Source organism: Columba livia, chromosome 8 (assembly GCF_036013475.1).
Source record: "Columba livia isolate bColLiv1 breed racing homer chromosome 8, bColLiv1.pat.W.v2, whole genome shotgun sequence".
Classification (NCBI taxonomy): domain Eukaryota; kingdom Metazoa; phylum Chordata; class Aves; order Columbiformes; family Columbidae; genus Columba; species Columba livia.
This window is the reverse complement of record NC_088609.1, coordinates 31,616,342-31,640,179: the sequence shown is the minus strand read 5'-3', so window position 1 is coordinate 31,640,179 and position 23,838 is coordinate 31,616,342. Positions and strand designations below refer to the sequence as shown.

The 23,838-nt window shown below is 43.4% G+C and overlaps 1 protein-coding gene across 5 annotated transcripts in view; it reads right to left on the bottom strand.

The window, feature by feature from the left end:
• The window catches only part of PLA2G4A (phospholipase A2 group IVA), a 102,251-nt gene that overhangs the window by 16,873 nt on the left and 61,540 nt on the right, over positions 1 to 23,838 (bottom strand). For all 5 annotated transcript variants that reach the window (XM_065072806.1, XM_065072805.1, XM_065072804.1 and 2 more), the window contains 7 exons: positions 23,524 to 23,672; positions 20,091 to 20,204; positions 17,278 to 17,315; positions 15,516 to 15,657; positions 7,485 to 7,621; positions 2,543 to 2,765; positions 1,399 to 1,513 (listed from right to left, as the gene is read on the bottom strand). In XM_065072806.1, the coding sequence (XP_064928878.1) occupies positions 1,399 to 1,513; positions 2,543 to 2,765; positions 7,485 to 7,621; positions 15,516 to 15,657; positions 17,278 to 17,315; positions 20,091 to 20,204; positions 23,524 to 23,672 (918 nt within the window). The remainder of the gene's footprint in view (positions 1 to 1,398; positions 1,514 to 2,542; positions 2,766 to 7,484; positions 7,622 to 15,515; positions 15,658 to 17,277; positions 17,316 to 20,090; positions 20,205 to 23,523; positions 23,673 to 23,838) is intronic.

Sequence of the window (23,838 nt, the reverse complement as noted above, 5' to 3'; positions counted from 1 at the left end):
AGGAGGAAAGTAGACTTTCTCCCATGAAAAACGTAACCTAATTTACACCCTCATTTTCCATTACAAACAAAGTTTTGACAGCAGCTTCTCCAAATAATCTTTTTAGGAAATGTGGATACAATGCCTGACTTAGAAACCTTGGTCCTTACATTCTCAGTCTTGTATATAACTAAATATATAGTTATAGTTTTTTATATATATCTCCTTTTTTTTCATAGAGCATCTAGCACAATTAGACCCACTTTCAACTGAGGCTACTAGCTGGGATTAAAACCTACAGCATAAATAAAAGCAAACCCCCCTTTTGTGTTACTAACAGTACTTAAGGCTCTGTACAAGTAAAAAAGAGGTAGTAGATCATCTTTGTTTAACTTTCTTTTAACTTTTATTAAAAAGAGGAATAATCCTGTCCGACTGAAGACGTCTCCCTTTCCCTGTTTCATACGCTAATGTTAAGCAGTTTTCTGCTGTTGGAGAAACAGCAGCTTTCTTTTTGTCTTGACTCAAGCGATGTACTTATTAACAGCTACTTCATGGAAAAGCAATATTCTTCACAACGGGCAGGAAATAATCTTTTTGCCACATATACAGAATAAACCTCGGTCACCACTTAATATTTCACAGCAACCTAAAGTGTTAGACTTATTTTCAGGAAAAAAAAATAAAGGTTACAAAATACTCTAAGAGTAAGTCTCCAAACCCAAGAAATAAAAGGCCACTGACCTATAATGAAGTCTGTCTTTCCATGGACAGGAAAAAATGCATCTTAAAAGCCTAAAATAGGCTCAGTTCCACGGTACGCCATGAAAAATACGTCCGTACGATAGTTGATCTCCACAAACTTGATGCAAATACTGCACCAATTGTATAAATATGCACCTACTGAAGTATGTGATCCCTGAGTAACTCTGTGTTTTCAGAAGCCACCAAACACAAATGTGTCCCTTTCCCCATCACCTTTGAAAACCCCTTGGAAGTGCCTCGTTTGGTATCTCCTTTGACATGCTATATCCTCTGATGTGGTATATCCTCTGACATGGTATATCCTCTGATGTGGTATATCCTCTGACATGGTATCTCCCTTGACATGGTATATCCTCTGACATGGTATATCCTCTGACATGGTATATCCTCTGATATCACACATTCTTATTTTTGAAATAAATTCAAATCTCGCCATAACTCAGTTTATAACAACACAAATTCTGTTAAGCCCCGAAGAATGTTTTTGTATCACGGCAAATTCTTTCCTAATCCTCGCCATACAACTAATAACTTCAACGTGTCCCAAGTTGCAGGATACAATTAGTCTCAGAAGTATTAAAAAAACAATAATAAGCTCTTTTTCAGCCACGCGCTGCTTTTCACAATTGACTCATCCACAGCTGGAAAACACACCTGCAAACATGAGCTCTGAGACATCTGGTTTGACGTGGAGACACGTGAAGAGTGGGAGAGCGCACTGGGCATGGTTGATTTTCTCTTTCATGTCGCTCAGGGTGGTGTCCATTCTCTGCACGAAAAGAAAGATATTACGGCCAAACAGATCCTGCCCATGTCTGGGAAACTACCCACTGCTCGAAAATCCTCCAAGAGAAGGAAAATGGACAAGCTCAGTTACTGCCAAGAAAAACAGAAGAACTTGTAAAAGGAAGTAATTGACTTGAATATCTTCTAAGTGCACAACTCAGGAAGGAAGGAGTGGGAGTAGACGTGATGTGAAGATGAAATAAGCATGAATGATATAAAAAATAATGTGACCAAAAAGCAAACGGCAGTGCTGGATGAAGTAAGTTCTTTGCTACTCTAAATGATGGAAACAAGGAAAATGCTCTTAGGCAGAACCACCATTGATCATAATGTATTATTTGTATTTAATCTGTGCTTCTTCTGAAAAGTCAACAAAGATCTTTAACATCCCTTCAGCATCAGAAACTCACCTTAGGGATCACAGTTATTAAAAGCTGTGTTGCCTGTTTTTCAATATTTTAGAGTGTTTAAACCTAACGGCATTGCGTAGTCATGAAAAATACAGGTATAGAAAACACATCTGCGAAATACAACAGTATGAAGCCCTCTTATGGTCTCTATTTTTCAGGAAAACAAGTAATAATAAATAGAGATGTGGATATTTCACCTTCAAATTAGTATTTTGTTAAGCAATTGTTGCCTTCCTTATAGTAAAATGCGCATGAAGAGGTGATACCATTCCGTGATTTTTGTTGCAATGGCTTGAGCGGTGATTTTAATGGATGATACACAATGTTAAGAGGCTGCTGCAAGTACCCAGCAGTTGAGTTCGTTTCTGTTGCACACGAACGCACAGTGTTTTCCTGGCTCTTAAATAAATTAATACCATTCACAAACATGTCCCAGAGCAAGGAAAGCCTTTTAGAAGTGTCCTATTCAGTATTTGTTCAGCTGTAACTTTAAACATTCCTATTGCTAAACAATGTCACCAAGGTAATTTAAAAAAAAGTAGTATCAGCGGTTATTATGCAATAGTTTCACAGCCCTAATTGCCATCAAAAAATGAACTCACGTTATGGATAAGTGTTTCACCTATCAGCATTCCAAAGATATCGGTGAAGGTGACGGGCTGGCCTGAGCTTTTCTTATTCCACAGCGCTTCGATGTAGCGTTTGACTTTCTGAGGAGTGAGCAGCAGAAGTGGGTTGTGACTCACAGAGTTCATCAATTCTTGATTAATCTCCTTGGGTCCTTTCTCTGGAAAATCCGGGTGCGAATACAAAGTCGACATGTACCTGCAATGGAAAATTTGCTCGGTAAGTACCGAAGCCTGGTTCAAAGTCACCTGCCTGAAATGTACAATAAGTAATTTGATCCAATTACTGAACGAATCAGATTAATTTACTCACCATTTATACAGTAAATGGTCATGTCTTTTTCTCAAGGCATAGAAAGCTAAACAACTGGTTCAAAATGTAAGCATACAGACACTCATAGATTTCCATAATGTGGATGATGTAAAAGATCAGAAAGTATTCCTCATTTATTTACTTAAGGGAAAAGAACAGAATCATCATAAGCAGAAAAAGCAGCTGTCAGGGTGTAGGTATATTTTGCAGATGGGAGGTCCTGTAAATAGACAGGTCTGTCACTCTACCTCTCTCTGTCACTCTCCAGTTTATTATCACTATTCAAAAATCCCTAAAACATATGAGAACACCAAGATGGCTCCATAATCAGATGAAGCACAATAACTACAATGTGCGCAGAGATTTAATTGACTCTGGGGCTTCAGGAGAGGCATGTCAGGCAAATCCTGGTTTTCCCACTAATTCTGGAAACTGCAGTTTTGTGTGCTCAGACACAACTGTGGGCACGTGTGGTTCACACTCGGTTGTCTCAAGTAACACGATGGGTAAAGACTCAAGATGGGCCGCTGAAACCTGCTATTAGGTTGGTGCAAAACTTATTGCCATTTTTGCCTTGTTTAAATTTGCCATTTTGGAATACATTCTTAAATAAATGTGGTTATGTTATATATCATTTTAATGCGCTTTTCTCACTTTATGTTTTTTTGTTGCTGATTTATCACTTTGTTTATTTTAGATTTATGTTAGACTATGGAAATGATGTCAGACAGAAAGAAAATTCAAGCAATGTTCTTATTCACGATGGGTCATAAAGCAGCGGAGACAACTCACAAGACGAACACGGCGTTTGGCCCAGGAGCTGCCTGGGCTCAGTGGTTCAGGAAGCTTTGCAAAGGAGACGAGGCCTTGAGGATGAGGAGCGGAGCGGCCGCCATCGGAAGGTGACAACGACCAACTGAGGGTGATCATGGAAGCTGAGCCTCTTACAGCTACACCAGAAGCTGCCGAAGACTCAATGTCAACCATTCTACGGTCGTTCGGCATTTGAAGCAAATTGGAAAGGTGGAAAAGGTTGATAAGTGGGTGCCTGGTGAGCTGACCGAAAAACAAAGAAATTATTGTTTGGAAGTGTCGTCTTCTACACAACAACAACGAACCATTGCTCAATCAGATTGTGATGTGTGACAAAAAGTAGATTTTACACGACAACCAGCTCAGTGCATGGACCGAGAAGAACCTCCAAAGCACTTCCCAAAGCCAAACACGCACCAAAAAAAGGTCATGGTCACTGTTTGGTGCTGCCGCTCTGATCCGCTCCAGCTTCCTGAATCCCGGTGGCACCGTCACACCTGAGCCGTCTGCTCAGCAAACCGGTGAGATGCGCCAAAACTGCAGCGTCGGCAGCAGCATTGCTCACCAGAGAGGGACGATTCTTCTCCATGACAAAGCCAGAGAGCACGTCACACAAACAACGCTGCAAAAGCTGAACCAATTGGGGTATGAAGTTTTGCCTCATGTGCCACATTCCCCTGAGCTCCCCCAACCGACTGCACCTCTTCAAGCATCTCGACAGCTTTGTGCTTTCCAAGAGTTCGCTGAATCCCAAAGCACGGATTTTTACGCTACAGGAATAAACAAACTTATTTCTCATCGGCAAAAATGTGTTGATCATAATGGTTCCTACTTTGACTACTAAAAGATGAGTTTGAGTCTTGTTACAACGGTTTAAAATCCATAGTCCAAAACCGCAATTACTTTTGCACCAACCTATTAGCTGCTAATTTCACTATTACTTATGCAATTAGCTGGCTCAGGTATACATACCACACTGCAGGCATAATGCTATAATTGTGCAGAGCGGCGAGGCACACGCTGCGTGAGCTCAGCCCTGAGATCACTGCCCGGCGCTTTGCTGGGCAGCACGACGAGCCCTGGCACGGGGTGATGCGAGAACTTGACTCATCAGTCCGTGCGCAGCCGCTAGAGCTGAGCGCGCACGTCAGCCCGTGGGCGAAACGCACGGGGCAGCGGCTTCCAGGTGAGCGGAGAAAGGGAAACACAGGATGAAGAATTCAGCGCAAGGTTGAAGCCAGATGACAGAAACTACTGGAGAGGTCAATGCATTGCTCCAAGGTTAGGCATGCAGCTGGGCAAGCAAGCAAAAACCTGCCTCTGTCTCCAGAAAAGGAATTCTCCAGCCTTCAGGAAAGAAAAAGAAAAGAGCATTATTCCCAAGTATAGATTGCATGGAAAAAAAAAAAGAAAAGAAAGGGAGTGCCAAAGTGTCAATTTATTTATTCATCAAGCACAGAAAGACTGAATAGGTGACATCACCAAGACAGGAAAAGCAAATTTGTTTAAATGCAACTGCTTCCAGCATATGTTTCTGACTGAATCAGTTCAGATAATCTTGCTATTTTAATACCAATTTTATAGGTGTACATTTAATCAACTACGTATTCACACCTGGGCTTTCCCAATAAATGGACATTGTGGCCAGCTGACCGACATCTTTGCAGACCGTGGACTACACGCCATTCCCCAGGAACACAGCGGAAACTTTCCACACCGCATCAGGCTACGCTATTGCTCTTTATGCAGCCAAAACACACCTTCCACTTTGTGCAAATCGGACAAAAGTACGTTCAGGTCTCTCAACACACAGTGGTAAATCTGCCCCCAACAAGCACTACTGACAGAAAACCCAGGTTCCAGGGATGCAAACCATTTAGAGCTCCACCTGAACGAGAAATGTACTCTGGCTGATGAACGCTCACGGCATTTCAGAATCTTCTGGCATTCTGAAGGATTTCTGTCTAGTCCGGGAGAGGGGAAACAAGCCTCATACAAATCAAAAATAATTGAAAATAAACCACACAAGGAACAGAATAGATCCTTATCTACTCCAAAAGACTTAACAACTTTGGGGTTAGAGTGTGTGGAATCAAAATTCATGTGCTTCCTCGGTTAAACCAAGGGATAAAACTCATCCACATAGATTCTCTGCTTATTTATATTTAGCTAGTCCAACAAAAGTCTTTTTCCCTTACTCTCGAAGAAATGAGACATTCACTTAACCTTATAATTTAGACTGGAAGGAACCTCGAGCTCTCCAGCTGAAGTCAGACGAGGTTGCTCAGGGCTTTGTTCAGTCAAGTTCTGTGTTCACGTGAAGAATTCACTGAGTCAGAGAAAGAGAACGACACCTCACCCAGTTGAACATGGATGCGGTAACACATCCCAGAGCTTGACCACTCTCCCTGCAAAATCATTTCCCTAATAGCTAATCGAATGTCCCCTGCTGTAACTTAAGGCCATTACATCTCATCCTCTTGCTGCCCATCTCCAAAAAGAGGTTGTTACAAGTTTAAAAGTTCGACTGTAAAGTTAGCCTGTAATTTTTCGCTCAATGAAAAAGAATGTAGTGTTAAGGATTCCAAACAGTTAAGAAATCTGGATTGAATTTGTCAGATGTCTTTGGCTGACGAAAACTACGCGGCTTTTAAATGTGTTACATCACTTCATCGAAGAAACATCAAGACAAATAGTTTCAACGTTTGTAGTAAGTGTGATTTGGGGAGTTTTTATCAAAGGCGAGAAGACAAAAGGTTGCGGTTTCCCAGCACCGGGCAGGGAGGAACCCGCTCAGTCAGAAGAGTGGTTGATGCAGCCGCAATCCTGGGGTTCAAAGCGTTCTGCTGCCCACAAACGCTGAGCTCACAGCACCCAAAAAATGCCTTTCACACAGTGACATCACTCTGATTTTTCCCTGTTGATGTTGTTCCTCTCAATGGTTTGAGGCATCCATTGAGTCAGACACGAGGACATCATCACTACATGCTTAGGACATTCAAACGGAGACGTCTTTGTAGATCTTTTCTCCCATCTGACAGGGAGAACTGTTTGAAAAACCGATGTAATTTCTAAATTAAACAGTGACAATAGGAGCAATATGAGGCAATCCACAGCAGGACACCCCGCAGCATAGCAGTCGATCGGTGCGCTTTCCTACAAGCTGAAACACATCTGCTCAAATCTCCTTACATTAAGGAAGAATTAGTGAACAGGTCCTATACATCCCCAGTAAATCCACTAAGAAGGGGACTACTGAGTCTAAAACGGAGCAAAAGATCTTCCAGTGATGTTGAGAATCTCTGAGAAGTGCCTCAAAAGGATATAATGCAGTTTCGGTTGCACGAGGCATCATTTTCAAATCACAACGCTTTTTTAAATTTCATCAGGAAAATAAAAAATATTTTGCATTTATACCAATGGCATGAAGTCTTTTTTTTTTTTTTCTGGTTATCAAGGTGAAAGAATCAGTTACAGAATACAGAAAACATTAGCTGTTGATTCAGAAACATGGGTCCATACGTGTAGCATCTTCTTCATCCACTCCTGCTGTCAGAACTCCTTGGAGATGACCTGGAGATGGAGCCATTCTGAACCACCCCAACCAGCAGACTTGCCCCACCAACCTGCTACGCTGCCAGGCAGCTGCTCCGTATGTCTCTGCAGCACTGATCGTGCATGCATAAAATTGTCCGTGAATTAGAACCTTAGAAATAAGTCAAGTCTCACAAAAATTCCTTCTTGAACTGCCTGAAGAAACAGTGAAGAAAAACAAAGGAAAAAGCCCCTTACCACGTGGATCCTGAGAGACCAGCAACGTACGTCGCGCAGTCCAAAACTCCCGATTCGTAAAGCGCTTTCATGACGCCAGCAAAGCCGACCATGGCGCGAAATCCACCTCCTGAGCCCAGCACTGCGATCACTGGCACCTGCAGAGACGGGAAGAACAGCGTATCACCACATCAATGCTGATAAAGACTTAAAAGTACTAAATAAATGTTGTTGATCAACCCCCAGACAAACATACTTGTGCAATTCATAGGTGACCATCCCAAGATCCTCACAAAAAGACCTGTGCTTTTCCAAATCTGGGCACAAAAGCTCTAGCAAGCCAAAAAGAAGGTATTCTGCAGTCTCGCAGTGGTATGTGTGTAAGAGACAACACAGCACTTTAACAAAGCACTTTGAGATGCAACTTTTAAACAGTGTGCGTGGAACGGAACAGTACTGTAATCCCACCCATGAAGTCACCTGTCCCCAAGAGTGACGCTCAGTATCGGTATGTCATTTACTCAGGCCTTTCTGCTTCACAAAGAGCTGGAGGGCAGAAGCGTTTTGCCAGGGGAGGGTCAGTGGGACACGAGGAAAAGGTTCTTCACCCAGAGGTGCTGGACACTGAACAGGCTCCCCAGGGAGGTGTCACGGCCCCAACCTGACAGTGTTCAAGAAGAGACTGGACAACGTCCTCAGACACACGGGGTGACCTGTGGGGTTGTCAATGCAGGGACAGGAGTTGGACTCCATGATCCTGTGGGTCCTTCCAGCTCAGGACATTCTGTTATTCTCTGATTTTGGGCCTGCAGTGCAGGAGGAGAGCGCTGCCGACCACGAGCAAGAGACGCCAGAACCCACCAGCAGCACGAGAGGTCCTGTCTGCCGCGGTGGAAACCTCACGGAGGAGTAGAGCATGATTCCTCTCGGCTTCCTATTTATCTTATCCCTACGGACACCCAGGAGGCGAAACAGACAGCACATAACAAAGCACCTAGCAGGCAGGGACATAAAGGGCAGTTAAATGTTTCTAGATGGTTACTAGAGTGACCTGAAAGGAGGTTGGACCGAGCGAGGGTCGGTCTCTTCTCCCAAGTGATAAGACAAGCGGAAACAGCCTCAAGTTGCACCAGGGGAGGTTGAGGTTGGATCTGGGGAACAATTTCTTCCCCAAAGGGCTGTGGGGCATTGGAACAGGCTGCCCAGGGCAGTGCTGGAGTCACCATCCCTGGAGGGCTGGACAGACAGACATGAGGTTCTCAGGACATGGGGCAGTGCCAGGGGTGGGGTATGGGTGGAATCAATTATCTTAGAGGTCTTTTCCAACCAAAAAGATTCTGTGATTCTAAATGCACCTGGCTCCCGTGCAGGCAAGAGGAAGATCTGACTGAGGCAACACGAGGGCAGGACAAAAGCAGGAATGCCCAAGAGAAGGGAGCTGCAAGATTGCTCCTGCTGGCAGTGACAGACACCTGCCACCTGCAGCTCTTGGCCTCAGTTCAGAGTTCTGATCACACAGGAGCAAATGCTGTCAGGGAGGATGTGGGACTGCTCAGCACTGCGGGCAGCAGCCACACAGGCAGGGGATACCCCCACCAGACCCTCCTCAGAGCAAGAACGAGGGGCGCAGGCACCCAAGATTGGGGCCTGCAGACTTGCTCTTTCCAGTCTGAAAGAGGACCAGCTCCAGCAGATGCTATCAGGCTCAGGCAGTGTCACCAGTGAGACTCTTGGCTTCTTGATCACGAATTCTTGCGTGCTCATGCAGATGGTCCGCAGGAGAAGAAAGAAACCACCTGACCAACAGAGTGAGGAACACCCGCATGAACGGACTTGCTAATCTAATGAGGAAGACTTCAGACAAACTTCAGTGACGCGGACCTAAGCGAGTAAAGGCTGCAAATGTTGCAAAGGCAGGAGGAACGCAGGGGAGAAAAAGCTGGAGGTGAGATCTGTGTGTTCCTACTGCAAATGAAACACCCTCCAGTGTCTCTAGACTGATGCACAAGAAAAATTGGAAGTTCAAGTGCAGTCACAAGCCTCAGATACAATCAGAATGCCTTAGATTTGGTGGGACAGCAGGGATGCTTGGGACATTGCCATGGATGGGTGGAGGAGGGAATGCAGGCAGGGAAAGCATACAAGGGGGCTGTGTTCTACGGGAAAGCAGCTCCTTGGTTGCACAGAACATCAGGATACAACCAGACACGCGTGTTTTGGGAGTTCCTGGGCTGCGATCAGAAATAAAGTACCGCTGGGGATGTGGTGGCGCTGGGATTCAGACTGCTGAGCGACGGGATGAGCCGGGCAGGGACTTCTCTGAAGACCAGACGTGTCCCGATCTGGCTACGGTGCTCCCAGGGGATGTCAGCGCCCTGTCTACTAAAATAATGTGCAGAATTTCAAGTGCAGTTCACTCACACAGATCCGTGGCACCGCTGCAGACCTTAAAATACAACCAATAAGACTCCAAATCGGGTGAATAAACCGCGCCAGGTCTCAGCATCAGTAAGTGGTCGCCCCCATGATGCCCTGTTACACTGAACTCTAATTGCCTAGTATCTGAGGAATTAGAATTTATTTGAAGAAGTCACCGCTTGTAGCAAGATTTATAAATAAAAATATACTCAGAATTTCTTTAGAATGCCTGTCCTTCTTATTCATAATCCCAGATATTAAAAATTTAGTTATTAAATAAACTATTTAGTTACAAGACCACAGAAATTTTTAAAGCATTCCAAGCACCAAATGACATCTTTGTGACAGAGCCAAAAGCAGTACAAGTTACTAATCAGAACCAGAAGAGAGACAAATAATATTTTGGCTAGGAGTTTAAAAACACGTTTTCAAATACAAATATGCTATTACTAGAGCGCATGCAAACGCTCTCAAATTCAGAATAATCTTGCAAAAAACTACAGGGAGATCAAAGGAGCATTTACGTGTAACTCTGCAGCTACCAAGAGACAGCAAAGTGAGGAAAAGCAGGGCCAGTTATAAGTGATGCCACATTGAAAATGTATCTACAGGGGGTTTATTTTACACTTCTTTCCTTCTTACTCCCCAGTCCTGGCTTCAAAGCTGTTCCCTTCCACTGCATAGTTTCCCCAAGGATCTAGAAAGAAGACAAAATACAATCAAAATTCACTCGCTACCATCATCAGAGTGTTTTAGACTCAGCAAAGCTCCCACCTGGTTCCCAGTTTCCGAAACCTACAAGAATTTTCCACTGTTCAGCGGTGATAAGGTAACAGCCTCTTGGTTGTTACGAAGCGTAAAAAGAATTACACAGTCGTGCAGAAAGTCCCTATCTGATCAAACCGGTCATCAGTCAAAAATTTCACTGAAACGCAATTTAAGGTGCCAATAGATGGGATTAGCTATAAAAAAAGGACCGGTGCGGGTGCTGAGTTGCGTTTCGTTCTGTGGACTCCATGCACCAAGCCATGAAACTGCCCTGCGGACCGAAAACACAGTCACACGGACATAATAATGCACGATGACCAAATACGTCGAGACACTTCTCACAAAAACTGCTTATTTGTGATGCGGTGAGATGATTCGATTATCTTCTTCGTAAGCGTGAAGCTTTAGTAATAGAAACCATAGGTATTTCTGGCATTGGATCGCATCCCGCGCCTCAGAGATAACTATCTATCAAAAAACGACAAAACAAAGGTAAAGATTTAGGACGTGCCTGTTTTGTTAAGCCAACGCCCCAATAACGGAGCAATTGCTTTGAACAGAAGAGCCACATTACTAATCACGAAGTTCATAATGTACATCAGGCTTTGAAAGCTCTTTACAAACACTACCTAATTAACCTCCGTGGGCAAATCCCAACAGGACCAAGACTGGTTTGCAGGTGCAAGCCTGGAAAAAGTATGTGAGAGCAATTCCAAAGCACCACTACTCAACAGCTCTATTCATCAGCAATGAACACAAGGGAAAATCTGAGTTTTCTTCAGGATGCAGAGGAATCTGCAGGGAGGATCAACAAAGACAGTCGAGAAGTCACGAGCATCCTGGCTGCAAACACGTATTTAATCCACAGGTGTACTGGCAATCACAGATCCATATACTGGAGGGCGAGTTTAACGAGAGGCCGGTGGATGTATAGTATAAGATCTCTTCTTTTCTTCTTGATAACAAAGTACAAAGAGTTGCGATCGCTACTTTATTTCCAGAAACTCAATTCAACTAAAGAGCTCTAAAGCAGAAGGCAGCAGCTCACGCCGGCTTCCCGCAGTAAAGAAAGCTTTTCAGCCATGAAAAAAGAACTGCAAACAATCACCTGCTGCGCATTTACGTTCATTTATCTCAGCCAACTGAACGCACGTTGACTTGTAGGCAAAAGCCAGGTGCCGAAGGTTGAGTTCTGAAGAGGGGAGCACATTTCCAAGCGGGCAGGTTTGTTAAAGCGGCCCTTTAGCTGCAATTCAGTTTCCAAAACGTTTAAGGACAAGAAATGGTAAAATGTGAAATGACGTCTATTTTACGAGTTGATGTCTAAGACAAACGGGGTGGGGGGAAGAAGCTGCAGAGAGAGTCCAAAGGGAAAAGAACCAAGAAGCCATTTCATGGCTAGAAAGAACAGAGCAAAGATGGGAGATGGAGGCGCGGAGACTTCTCCATCTGCACGGGCTCCACTCTTGGGAGCTCTGAACCCAACAGCCTTCGTACAGAATCGATAAAACGGGGGCAGAGGTACTAAACCCATTCGAGAAGATTAGTAAACTTAGACCCAAAACCATTTTTAAGTGACTCACAAGATAACGATGTGGTGAGTCAACGGCCAAGATGGGAATTGAACACAAGGCTGAAGGACCCACACTGGTTTTGGACAAAGCTGCTGAGATACCATTCCAGTTCCACTGAAGAGGATTTAACGGCGCAGACCAAGTGTTTTGTCAATATATCTGTGCTGTTTCTCAGATCCATGGGGCACTGCACTGTGTGGACAAGCTCAGCACCATATGGGTCATCTCAACAAGTGCTTCATCACCAAACCGGGCATGAAAATGAAAAGGATTTGGGAAACGAGATATGTTTCAGGAAAAGCGAGCTCTGAAAAAACAATCTCAATCGTAGTATTTTGCAGTCATCTGGCAAAAAAAAAAGCAAAGCTAAAACATATTAAATCTTGTTTTGGGAATGAGTGGTGTAGACGCTTTTACTCAAATGCCCTGGAAACACAGCACACAAAATCCAGACCTGTGGCGCAAAACAAAATGCCATGGGGTACAGGGATGATTATTAAAAAGTGTTCTGCAATGCAGTCTTTGGGAATAGGCTCTTTCTTTAATTATGGCATTTTTAGAAAACTGTTTAAAGCAACAAAAATTATAGAAATAAGCTGAGCGGTAACACAGATATGAGAAAACTCATCCTCTGTGTTTTCAAAAAGTGCCTCAAGATGAAGTAAGGAAATTTGGAAGTACTCACTTCCCCAGGCAGGGATGGATAATTATTTCACAGGTATTGACGTCTCCCGGCATTCCTGCAAGGCACACGAGTTGCTCTTCACAGATGAAGAAACTTAGGTGAACTTTGAGCAAGTAAGCGACTTGTTTAAGATTAAACAATGACTCACAGGCAGCTAAGAATATTCACGTCTCCTGCCTTTTGATGCCATGTTAAGACTACAAACACCCTATAAATCCTCCCGCTATCTCCCATCTGTAGCAATAAAAGCAAAAATGATGGGCTCTAAGGACAAAACTGTATTTTAATTTGAACAAAAGGGTTTTCTTAATTGCTAGAGGCAGCTAAAAATTCTGACGAGTCAGCTTAAAAATACACACTCGGCGTATGAAAATGGGGAGGATTGCATTACCTCAGTCCTCAGATAAACCTGCAATTAGAGATCGCGGTTTGGTCTTGGAAGACGCAGCTGAACTGAGAAACTTTCAGTATTTGAGACAGCAAGGGATACCCAGGGAAAACGATGGCGAAAAGAGTAGGAAATCTTGCCTAGCGTTTGCAATAATTCCTACACACATACCTGCTGCACCAAGCTGATTCTTGAGGCACCGGGTATCACTCCGGTCCTAACTGCATCTGGGCAGAATATCTGTACCCTGGGAAAGGGACTATTCTGCTCTAGGAGATCAGCGCAGCGTCACATCCACAAATGTCTATTCTGATAAGATCTGCCTGTGTTAAGATTAAAATAACTGAACTGAAAACTAAAAAGCCTTGAAAATGTTCCTTCACAATATGGACGGCTTATATCTCTACAAATAAAATATGTACAATACTTGTCAAATTCTTTCACCTTCCTCAGAAAGTACGCACATTTTACCAGGCAAGACAATTCCGAACTAGATGACAATAACACATTTACCGCCTGCTTTAAACTTCAGAGAAATTTAAAAGGAATTCCTCAGTGTCGGTTCCAGTTTCTGCAAAAGAGCGTCACGTTCTGCTTATACTAAAAACACTCAAAAGGAATCAGTTTGGATTAATTCACTGACTCTGTTCACGGCTTGACACCCCCACATACACATGGTCTTCCCGTCACAATTCTGGGAGCAGAACAGGACGGGGAACAAGCAGGGAAGACAGAGGAGAATGGAAACCTACTCCAGAACAAGTGGATTTGTACCATGTGCATCCTTTTATGGTTGGACTTGATGATCTTAAGGGTCTCTTCCAACCAAAATGATTCTATGATTCTTAATTAACTCAAAATAACGTGGGGTTTTAGGACATTGCTGGAAAGATCGGTGGGGTTCGGCTCCCTTCCTCGCTTTGATGTGACCCATCTCAATCCGCTGGCTTGGTCCAGAGCACCAGCCAGCCAACAAAAGCTGCGTCTGTACACATTCTTGAAGAAATAAACTTCATAATCCTAATCATATAAAACAGGCCAAAGGAAAGGAAGGAAAGAAAATAATTTCTAAGCTGATGGTGTCATTAAACCAGCTCATTTTCTGCCTCCTCCCTCCGACATGAAGGCCAAGGCCGTTTTGGGAGGGGCGGAGCAGGCAGGGGCAGGTCCCACACGCTGCACGCGCCTCGTGCCGCCGATATTTCACGTACCCTCCGGGCATCCCGCGCATGACGAGCTCAGCTCAGAACCAGCGCCTTAACAAAGCACGGAATTCAGAACCAGAGCAAAAAGGAAAAGCGTGCATTTAGCTCCTTTACCCAATTTTAACCCAGGCACAGCCTGCAAAGGGTTCAACCAATACAGAACCAAGTAAAAGTTACAGCAGTTTGTTTACCTTGCCAGTGCAAATGAAAAGCTGTGATTTCTGTCCTACAGTGTCATTTACCCCATCTTGTCCTTTGTATATAATGGATATATATAGTATTTAAGTGAATCACAGAATCACAGAATCGACTGGGTTGGAAAAGCCCTCAGAGATCATCAAGTCCAACCCTTGGTCCAACTCCAGTCCATTTACTAGATCATGGCACTAAGTGCCATGTCCAGTCTCAGTTTAAAAACCTCCAGGGACGGCGAGTCCAGCACCTCCCTGGGCAGCCATTCCAATGCCTGACCACCCTCTCTGTAAAGAATTTATTTCTAATATCCAGCCTCAATTTCCCCTGGCAGAGTTGAAGCCCATGCCCCCTTGTCCTATTGCTGACTGCCTGGAGAAGAGCCCAATCCCCACCTGGCTAGAACTGCCCTTCAGGTAGTTCTAGAGAGTGCTGAGCTCACCTCTAAGCCTCCTCTTCTCCAGACTAAACAAGCCCAGCTCCCTCAGCCTCTCCCCATAAGGCTTGTGTTCAAGTCCCTTCCCCAGTCGTGTTGCTCTTCTCTGGACCCGCTCCAGCACTTTAATCTCCTTCTAGAAAAGTGACACCAATCCTCTAGCCACCTGTTAATGAGTGAAGCTTTACTTTGGCACAGGATTTTGTCTCCTAAACTGTGAATTCGGAGCAAAATAAAAACTTATTGTCCATTCTAAACATTCGATGTGTGTAGAGGAAAAAGAAATTGTTTTGCGTCTGCCATCTGCCTTTCCATTGAACCCTTCTGCCGTTCAGAGAGAAATGCAGAAGGTGATACTAATCTTAATGGGAACTTTTCAAACTTACATCACGGGAACTGGTCAAGTTCTTGCTGTTTTCCTCTCCTAGAAATGATTTCATGCTGTGCATGATATTCTCTTTTCTCTGCTGCCGAAATTTCTTCTCCTCGTCACACAGAGCCATGCTGAACCGGAGATCAGTTGAAGAGCTGTTTTGGAAAACAGACAGGTTTTAACAAAAGGCTTAATTCCAAACACAGTTCAAGTATCACCTAGGGAAATGAATGGAAGTTAGAGTAAATTCCTCATTAACTTACATAAAACGTAACAAAAACCAAAATAAAACAAAAGATTTTTCATGTAACGCAATTGCAACAGCTGATTCCATGGAGCGATGGACACAAAGAGCAATGGCAAGCTGCGTTTTTAAGGCATTTTATATAGAAACCTCATTGTTCACATACTACTGAAAACAAAACCTGCAGTTTAAAGTGGTCTGTTTTGTGGACTAAAATAAATATGAGAATATAGCAAGTGAGTTCACAACTCACACACAATTATACATTTCCACAGTCTAGAAATGTGAATTCTCTGCTAATCCACGGAACAAAGGACTGCAATGAAAAATGTGCATACATTTTTACTAACATTTACTCTTCCTAAGTTACAGGTTTGTGTTAAGGGAGGAGAGAGTAATTTTGACTCTATATCAATTCCATCTTACAGTCAAAAACTGTGCGGATCTCAGCACTAATTGTACTGGCTGGCCAGAGGAAAAAACGATTTCTCTAGCTTTTTCCCCACAATGTGTGATCAAAAATGTACATAGGGCTGCTTAACGACCCCAATACTGTACTTAAACAAAAGCTACAACTTCACTCATTTCAGATATTGAGGTGGGATGAACAATTTGAACTGTCACCTCATTTGGACTTGTTAACTCATGGAGCCCGTATGTCGTTCCAAGGGGTTTTAATGTCAGAGAAATAAAAGTACAAGCCCTGGGTGATTTAGGAGTGGTCTCAGGACCACCCACATATACATCTCTATTAGTACAGAAAGATAAGCAGGAATGATCCCTGGGGGATGTTTGGCAGCCTCCAGAGTCGTTATTAAAGAGTTCTACATTTACAGTGCTCAGCGCTGCTATTTATAGTTACACATTAAAACAAAACCCCAACAACAAAACTTTTAATGCCTTGTTCTCAGTAACTCATTTTTAGGATGAAAAGAGATTTTTCTGATGATGCCTCAAGGTGATTTTTGGTCTTTCACCGAGACAGGTTGAGAAAGCAATCTGGAGATGGTGAAATCCTGGCCCTGCTGAGACCTTCGCCTTTGGCTTCAGTACCGTGTGCTATCAACACTCCAATATTTTCTGTTTCAGGAGCAGCTTTGTAATGAGCATCCACATACGCTGAATGTGAACGTGAGACACAAAGCTACCACAGAAGGTAAAATAACGAGGAGAACAGCTGAACCCAATGGGTGTGAGTCTATTAAAGAAAAAGCCCTTGAAAAGTAAAGCACTTAATATAAACCAGGATGAGAAATTCAGACACGTTGGCCTCGCTCCTGCAAACATTTGGAAAGGGCACAGCTCTTAGTACAAGCAATGGTGTTTAAGTCCATGACAGAATTACAGTGTGAAAATACCCCTCCATTTTAAAGTCTCCTGACTTTCCAGCAGTTGGTATTTCTTTGCTAAAACAAGAAATTTTTGCACTATACGTGACATGTTTTTAAGAAAATTCTAATGGAGTAAAATAAAAAATATCTTCGCTGCTAATCCATTTTCCACCCTTTTCTTTTCAATAGGAGATACTTACCATACTTCAAGAGACAATTCCAAGGTCATTTCCGTGACCTAAACAAGAAATATTTAAACATGGTTACACCACTTACAAAGGGGAAAAAAAAACCAAACACACCTGAACATAAAATATTGCTGTCAGGATTTTTCTTTAAATCACTTTTTAAAAAAAGAGGACATTTCTGAGATATATGAATGTGTTTCTTTTCTACAGAAAAGCACACAGTGTGATTCCAAAACACACCACCAGCACTGAGCGCAGCAGAAAACGCTGCTGGGTGCTGCTTGGTCCTGACTTTCATCCACCAGATCCCATTTTCTTGGCTTTCTTCCATGGACTTTTAGCCACTGCTATTCATCTTTGGCCTGAAGGGATCTCATTATCTTCATGCGATCATGATCCTTTGTTTCTCCTGCCAGCCACGGTCTATCTGCCATTTCCTTCTCAGTTTGCTGGGTAAACTTCAGACTTAGCTTGTGCCTAAAGCAAAGACTTGTGAGGGAACGGCTGCCCAGCGCTCCACACGAGCCACCGAGTGCCCTAACACAGCTAAATACATTGAAATTATCAAGCAGGAAGAGCAATCGCTTACTAGTTTCTGAAAGATGGAAGAAATTTATTAATAATGGCACTACATCATTTCACTCGCAGGCCACAGAGAATGACCTGAGCCATAAGCGATGGGTTGGTCTCCTCTGCCTTTCATTTAAAGGGGTCGCCTGAAGGGAGATAGTTAAAAAAATTATGGTTATAGCACCAACTGCATTTGTTAGGCAAAATGTGAGAGTACGAAGTCGCTACAACTAAGAACAGACAGGCATTTTCATCTCCCCGAGCTCGTTCTCATGCGATGGCCACCAACATATCGGTACGGCCTGGCAGGTGTGGAACAGTCTCACACGGTGTCGCCTCACTCTCCCTCTGCCTATAAACAGCTTATCATAGAATCACAGAACAGTTTGGGTTGGAGGGACCTTCCCAGCTCCCCCAGTGCCCCCCCTGCCACGAGCAGGGACATCTTCACCAGCCCAGGTTGCTCAGAGCCCCGTCCAGCCTGGCCTGGGATGTCTCCAGGGATGGTTCATCCACCACCTCTCTGGCCAACCTGGGCCAGGCTCTCACCACCCTCAGGGCCAACCATTCCTTCCTCATGTCCAGCCTGAATCTCCCTCCTTTAGTTTAAACCCATCACCCCTTGTTCTGTCACAACAGGCCCTGCTCAAAAGTCTTTCTTATCTTTCTTATCGACCTCTTTTAAGGCCGGAAAGGACATGCTAAGGTCTCCCAGAGCTTCTCTTCTCCAGATGAACCCCCCAGCTCTCTCAGCCTGTCCTCCCAGCAGAGCTGTTCCAGCCTTGCATCATTTCTGTGACTCCTCTGGCCCCTCTCCACATCCCTGGCAAAACCTGGCACCCCGCTCCTCCCCTCCGAAACGGGAGTTGTGCATGAGGGGGTGGGACACAGAAAAGGCAAAGAAATAACAAAGGGAGAACATGAAGAAACAGAGTGAAGAGTCACTTACAGAAATACTTCAAAGGCAGGGCAGCAATTACACTATTCCCGCACCTGATATTACTAATTTAGAAAGCACTTTGGAAACCACGCAGCGATCCAGTGGTTGAAAAAAAATGTATGCGCATGGCATTAAATAAACCCTTGGAATGAAGTGTTCCAATCGGGAACCAGCAGGCCATTTTCTATACCTTATACAGACTGCCACAGAAATCTCAGGAATACGCACTGTGTACACAAATCGTCTACACGGGGGTCCATCTGACTTCATGCTGACAAATTTCAGAGTGTACGTGGCTTTTTTCAGGGATTTCTTTCCCCATGTAGTCTAGCAAGCTTTGCTGAGTGCTGACAAGAAGTTCAAGCATATCTGTAATGTGGCGAGGCCTTGTGTTATTAGTATGAGCTTTGTAAACTGGGTGATAAAAAATGTACTGCTCTTTCTCAGTAGCTCCCGTCATGTTGGCAGAACCAGGCACCAGCGGTCAGTCTGTGCTCTGGAAGCCCACGAGCTGTTAAAGCACTCAATGAAATAAGCAGAAACTTCAAAAAATGCAGTGAATTTGAAAAAAAAAGGAAAAAAAAAAATGAGGGTATCAAAATTCCAATTTCCCTAAGGCTATGAAATGCTAAATCTTACATATGAAACTGTCTGATTTGCAACTAATAGGCCTTAAGCAGTTATTTGTTGTAGCCACGCTATTAAACTACACGGAAACCAGCAGTCACAAGTCCTTGATCATACAATAAACTATACCCCAAACAGAAATACAGACAGTATTTATACATACATTATAAGCATTTTATATATATACATATGTATAAAAAGATAACCAGATGTGATAGATACAATTACAAATACAGAATTATGTTCAGAATGGCCTCTGACACGTTACTCTAATAAATGACAGTTATTTTAATACGTGCAGACCGCGTTCAACTACATGCAGATTTAACAACAATTCCCAGGAGTTACCGTGCAGGCAGACAATCCCCGTTAAACCAACAACTCCATCCATTTTGTATTATGTTTAAAGAGAATGATCCAGTTGATCTGCCTTTTATTTTGAGCGTTCACATGAATGCATTATTGCATGTCAACTAGGGCTGTGTTACAACAAGCCATTTACTGAAAGGGAAACATATAATGACAAAAGAATTTCTGTTAGCTTTCCGGGAGCCACAGGCACCAGGTAATACACTGAGCAGCATATTCTAACCCCTTCTGGAATTCAAAACTTCACTCTATATTAAGAACTTTCCCTCATGTTCAAAGCTGCACCAACAAAGGCAAAGTCGTGAATGTTGCAACTTACGTCATTGAAAGTTAACTGGACCTCCTTCTTCTCTCCCAGTTTCAGAGAAGATATAGGAAATGTGGATGTGCCAAGAGTTTCATCCATCACGTAGTTGGCATCCATCAAAGTAACCTAGAAAAGATACAGGGGTATTCAATTCTGTTTCAATAAATCCCTTCTAAACTCCATACAGCCTATGCCTAAAGTAAAAAAAATATATATTTTTTTTTATGGAAAAGGAATAGAAATGGCTGAGGGACCTGGGGGGTTCAGCTGGAGAACAGGAGCTGAGGGGAGACCTTCTGATCTCTGAACTGCCTGAAAGGAGCTTGGAGCCAGGGGGGGTCGGGCTCTGCTCCCCAGGAACAAGCGCCAGGAGCAGAGGAAACGGCCTCAAGTTGCGCCAGGGGAGGTTGAGGTTGGATCTGGGGAACAATTTCTTCCCCAAAGGGCTGTGGGGCATTGGAACAGGCTGCCCAGGGCAGTGCTGGAGTCACCATCCCTGGAGGGCTGGACAGACGGACATGAGGTTCTCAGGGACATGGCGTAGTGTTGGGTTAATGGTTGGACTCGGTGATCTTAAAGGTCTTTTCCAACATAAATGATTCCATGATTCTATGATTTACAAAGGGTTTTCCATCTAGCACCTCTCTGTCACTAAATCCCACCATCTTTTTAAGCAGATATTGTAACTTCTAAATATACATATAAAATATACAATTATTTCACATTTCCAGTTAGTAAAACTTCTCTATGGAGAAACTTACGTAGTTTAAAACGTGATACACCAAAAAACACACAGTGACTTTTCAGTGAAGTTAGAATCCACGCATCCCAGCCTTGTATCTACAGACCGAGATCTTTATAGCAATGATTTGGCAAAATGTGCAGCATTCCAAATGACATAGAGCTTTTCTCTGTGTCCAGCCAGATCTTCAAGTCTCTTCTCATACTCCCCATGTCAGAGCATATACCTTTGCAAAATGCGATGCTATCCAAAGATGCGCGTGGATACCGCAGAGCAGCGTTCCATCTTTTTGCTCCTACATCTAAGAGTCTTTTTTCTCAGCGGCAGCCTTTCAAGCTCTCAAGCAAGATATTCAGAAAGAATTTCATATTACCATTTACATAGCTTCTATTAAATCAGTTCTCCAAACTCTTTTGGCTTAGGAACTTTTCCCACTTTATTCTAAAACATATGTTTGCGGCTTGGATCATATCTTTTGCATAAAACAAAAGGAATGAAGACGCAATCGCTTGAATAACTAGTTGCTACATCTGGGTTCAGCCTCTTCTCAGCCATAAAGAATCCTCTTTATCCTGTGCCACAAGCAACTCTTTGAAATGATGAACAAAACTCATTGTTTTAAAGGCATCTCCTGGCAGAACTTTATGTCCATTGCTGCAATCTCCGAGGGCTGCCCTTTAAAACCAATATTAACAGCAACAACTTCTCAATGAGATTTTGGAGAGTTTCTTACAACTCCGAGTGAAACCTGCACTCGGGACAGAGTTAAAGATTTAGATTAAAATAAGCTGAGTTGAGTGGATTGTGGAGTCTGTACTTTGTAGTGAATGCATAAAACCATGCTGAAAACTGAGAAACGTCGTACAAAATGTTAGTCAAATTATACAAGATGCTTTGGTAACTGGGGGTTCTTGGCCTGGTGGGAAATGAGCCAGTCACATTATTACTGCAGAAGGAAGCAAACGACCCACATGTTCACAAGTGTCTGAGATCGTGTAACAGTAAGAAATCGATGGCTCACCAGCATCTCAACTTCTTCACATCAACATGCATAAACTTTGCAGAGTATAGGAGGCGGTACTGTTCCCAAGAAGGCAACAAGTAAGTCAACGGCTGCTGCTGTTTGTGACTTCAATAATTTATTCTTTAAAAAAGCCCTTGAAGCAAACTTCGTACTCAACAAACTCCCACATTACTAGGGAAGCCGCCCGAGTGTAACTCCAAGCAGAATCTGGCCCAGTCTTTACACAATGCCAGTGAAACCAAAGGAGTACATTTTAACTATTATTTCCTATTCCTCAGTTTACCATTCTACTCATCTTTTGAAGACCACGAGAGATACCACAGATCATCACAATTATTTAGCCAGCCATAGCTCCTGCAGATCTGCCAAAAAAGCACAGGATCTGCAAAGAGAATGGTAAAACTCTGCCCCTGGAATCCACAAAGGCTTTATCAGGCAAAATTCAAACCATTTTTGTTTCCCATACTGCAACAAGCGTAGGTTGATGAACCCAAGTTCTTCTTTTCTTCTTCCTGTTGCAACAAATGCTTTCTCACGAAGAAACCAGAAGCGCCCCATTCCTCTTTCCAATTCCTGATCCCTATTTGCATGACTCGTCATTAGAAAGCGAGAACTAAGTTAGAGATTTCGAACTTCTCTCAAGTTTCTTGCGGTTGGTTTGCATGTCTACGACCAAAACGTTTGGCAAGAACCAGCTCAGGTGACTGTTGCACCAGCCCGGCTGGTGGAAGCTGTTTTGGGTAACTGTTTTCTGCAGAGCTGAGTGAGGTTGTAGCGAATTCCCTACTGCTGTCTCTTGTGCAGGACGCGTATGACGGTTCTACATGTTCTATGGAGGTGACTGTGGGATCTTTCCTCCCCAAAATGTAGAACCTGACCCTGTCCCCAGGAACACAGGGAGCCTTGGAGGAAGCGCAATCCAATTTTCAGATCTGGAACAGTTTAGCCCCAAGAAATTATGGTTACTAACTCAATGAAAAGCTTCACAGGCCTCTGTCCCAGTTGGCCAATTTAGTCTGAAACTCCATAAGTTTGGGTCAGAAGACTTCACGTATTAGGTCATTTCCTACAAAGAACCAAGCTAACAAAGGACGATAGATCACCTTAAATGCCTGCCATGCCCGCTTACAAAATAGTTACGCTTAACACTCACCTTCTGTACACAATCTGGCAAGGTTTAACATACTAAGACTTAACGGTGGCTCAGTCGATAAGCCTGTGTATGGAACAAGAGCACCCAAAGCATTGCTGGGGGCTGCTCAGCCCTTGGCTCCAGGCACAGGGGAGACAGAACCACGTTTCTGCTTTCTGCCTCCTCAGGGAGAAGCAGGGAATGGGCAGAGACTTGACTTTACCCCCAGCTATTCACTGTTCGGAAGAGTTCAATCAGTGGAGGAAGAGACAATAATTTACGGCTGATGTGAAAAGCAGTAAACTCCTAATTCTCAAAGCCAGTCCAAGAGGTGACTCAGAATCAGATCTCACTATGACTCTCAAGGCTACTCCTTGAATAATACAATTTATACAGCGCCTCTAGCTTCGCACCATGCCTAAAGGCAGAAAATGGCCTTTAACATTTAATAAAGAAGTGCCATCTTGAGACTAACAGATGCCATACACACACAAGTTACTGTTATTTTAACCTTCCAGACGTTGTACAACTCAGACATAAGATTTACCTCAAGAATGTTGTCTTGGTTGGGGTCCAAAATGAACTCAAAGGTCTCGTCCCACACGGGATTGACATCGTTATTGAAATGTTTGGTTCTTTTCCTGCAGTCAGGGGCGGACGGGATGAACAGCTCCACATAGGGATCCGGAGTGTCAACTGCAGAGCAAAACACACGTTCAAGTCAGATAAAACTCAAGTTTGGGTTGTAATCATCAATACAGTCAAGCTCATGGTCTTGACTTCACAGTCTATGACAAAAAACATTCAACTATATAAATTACATTAATATAATGACACAATACAATGATATTGACAATCTTCC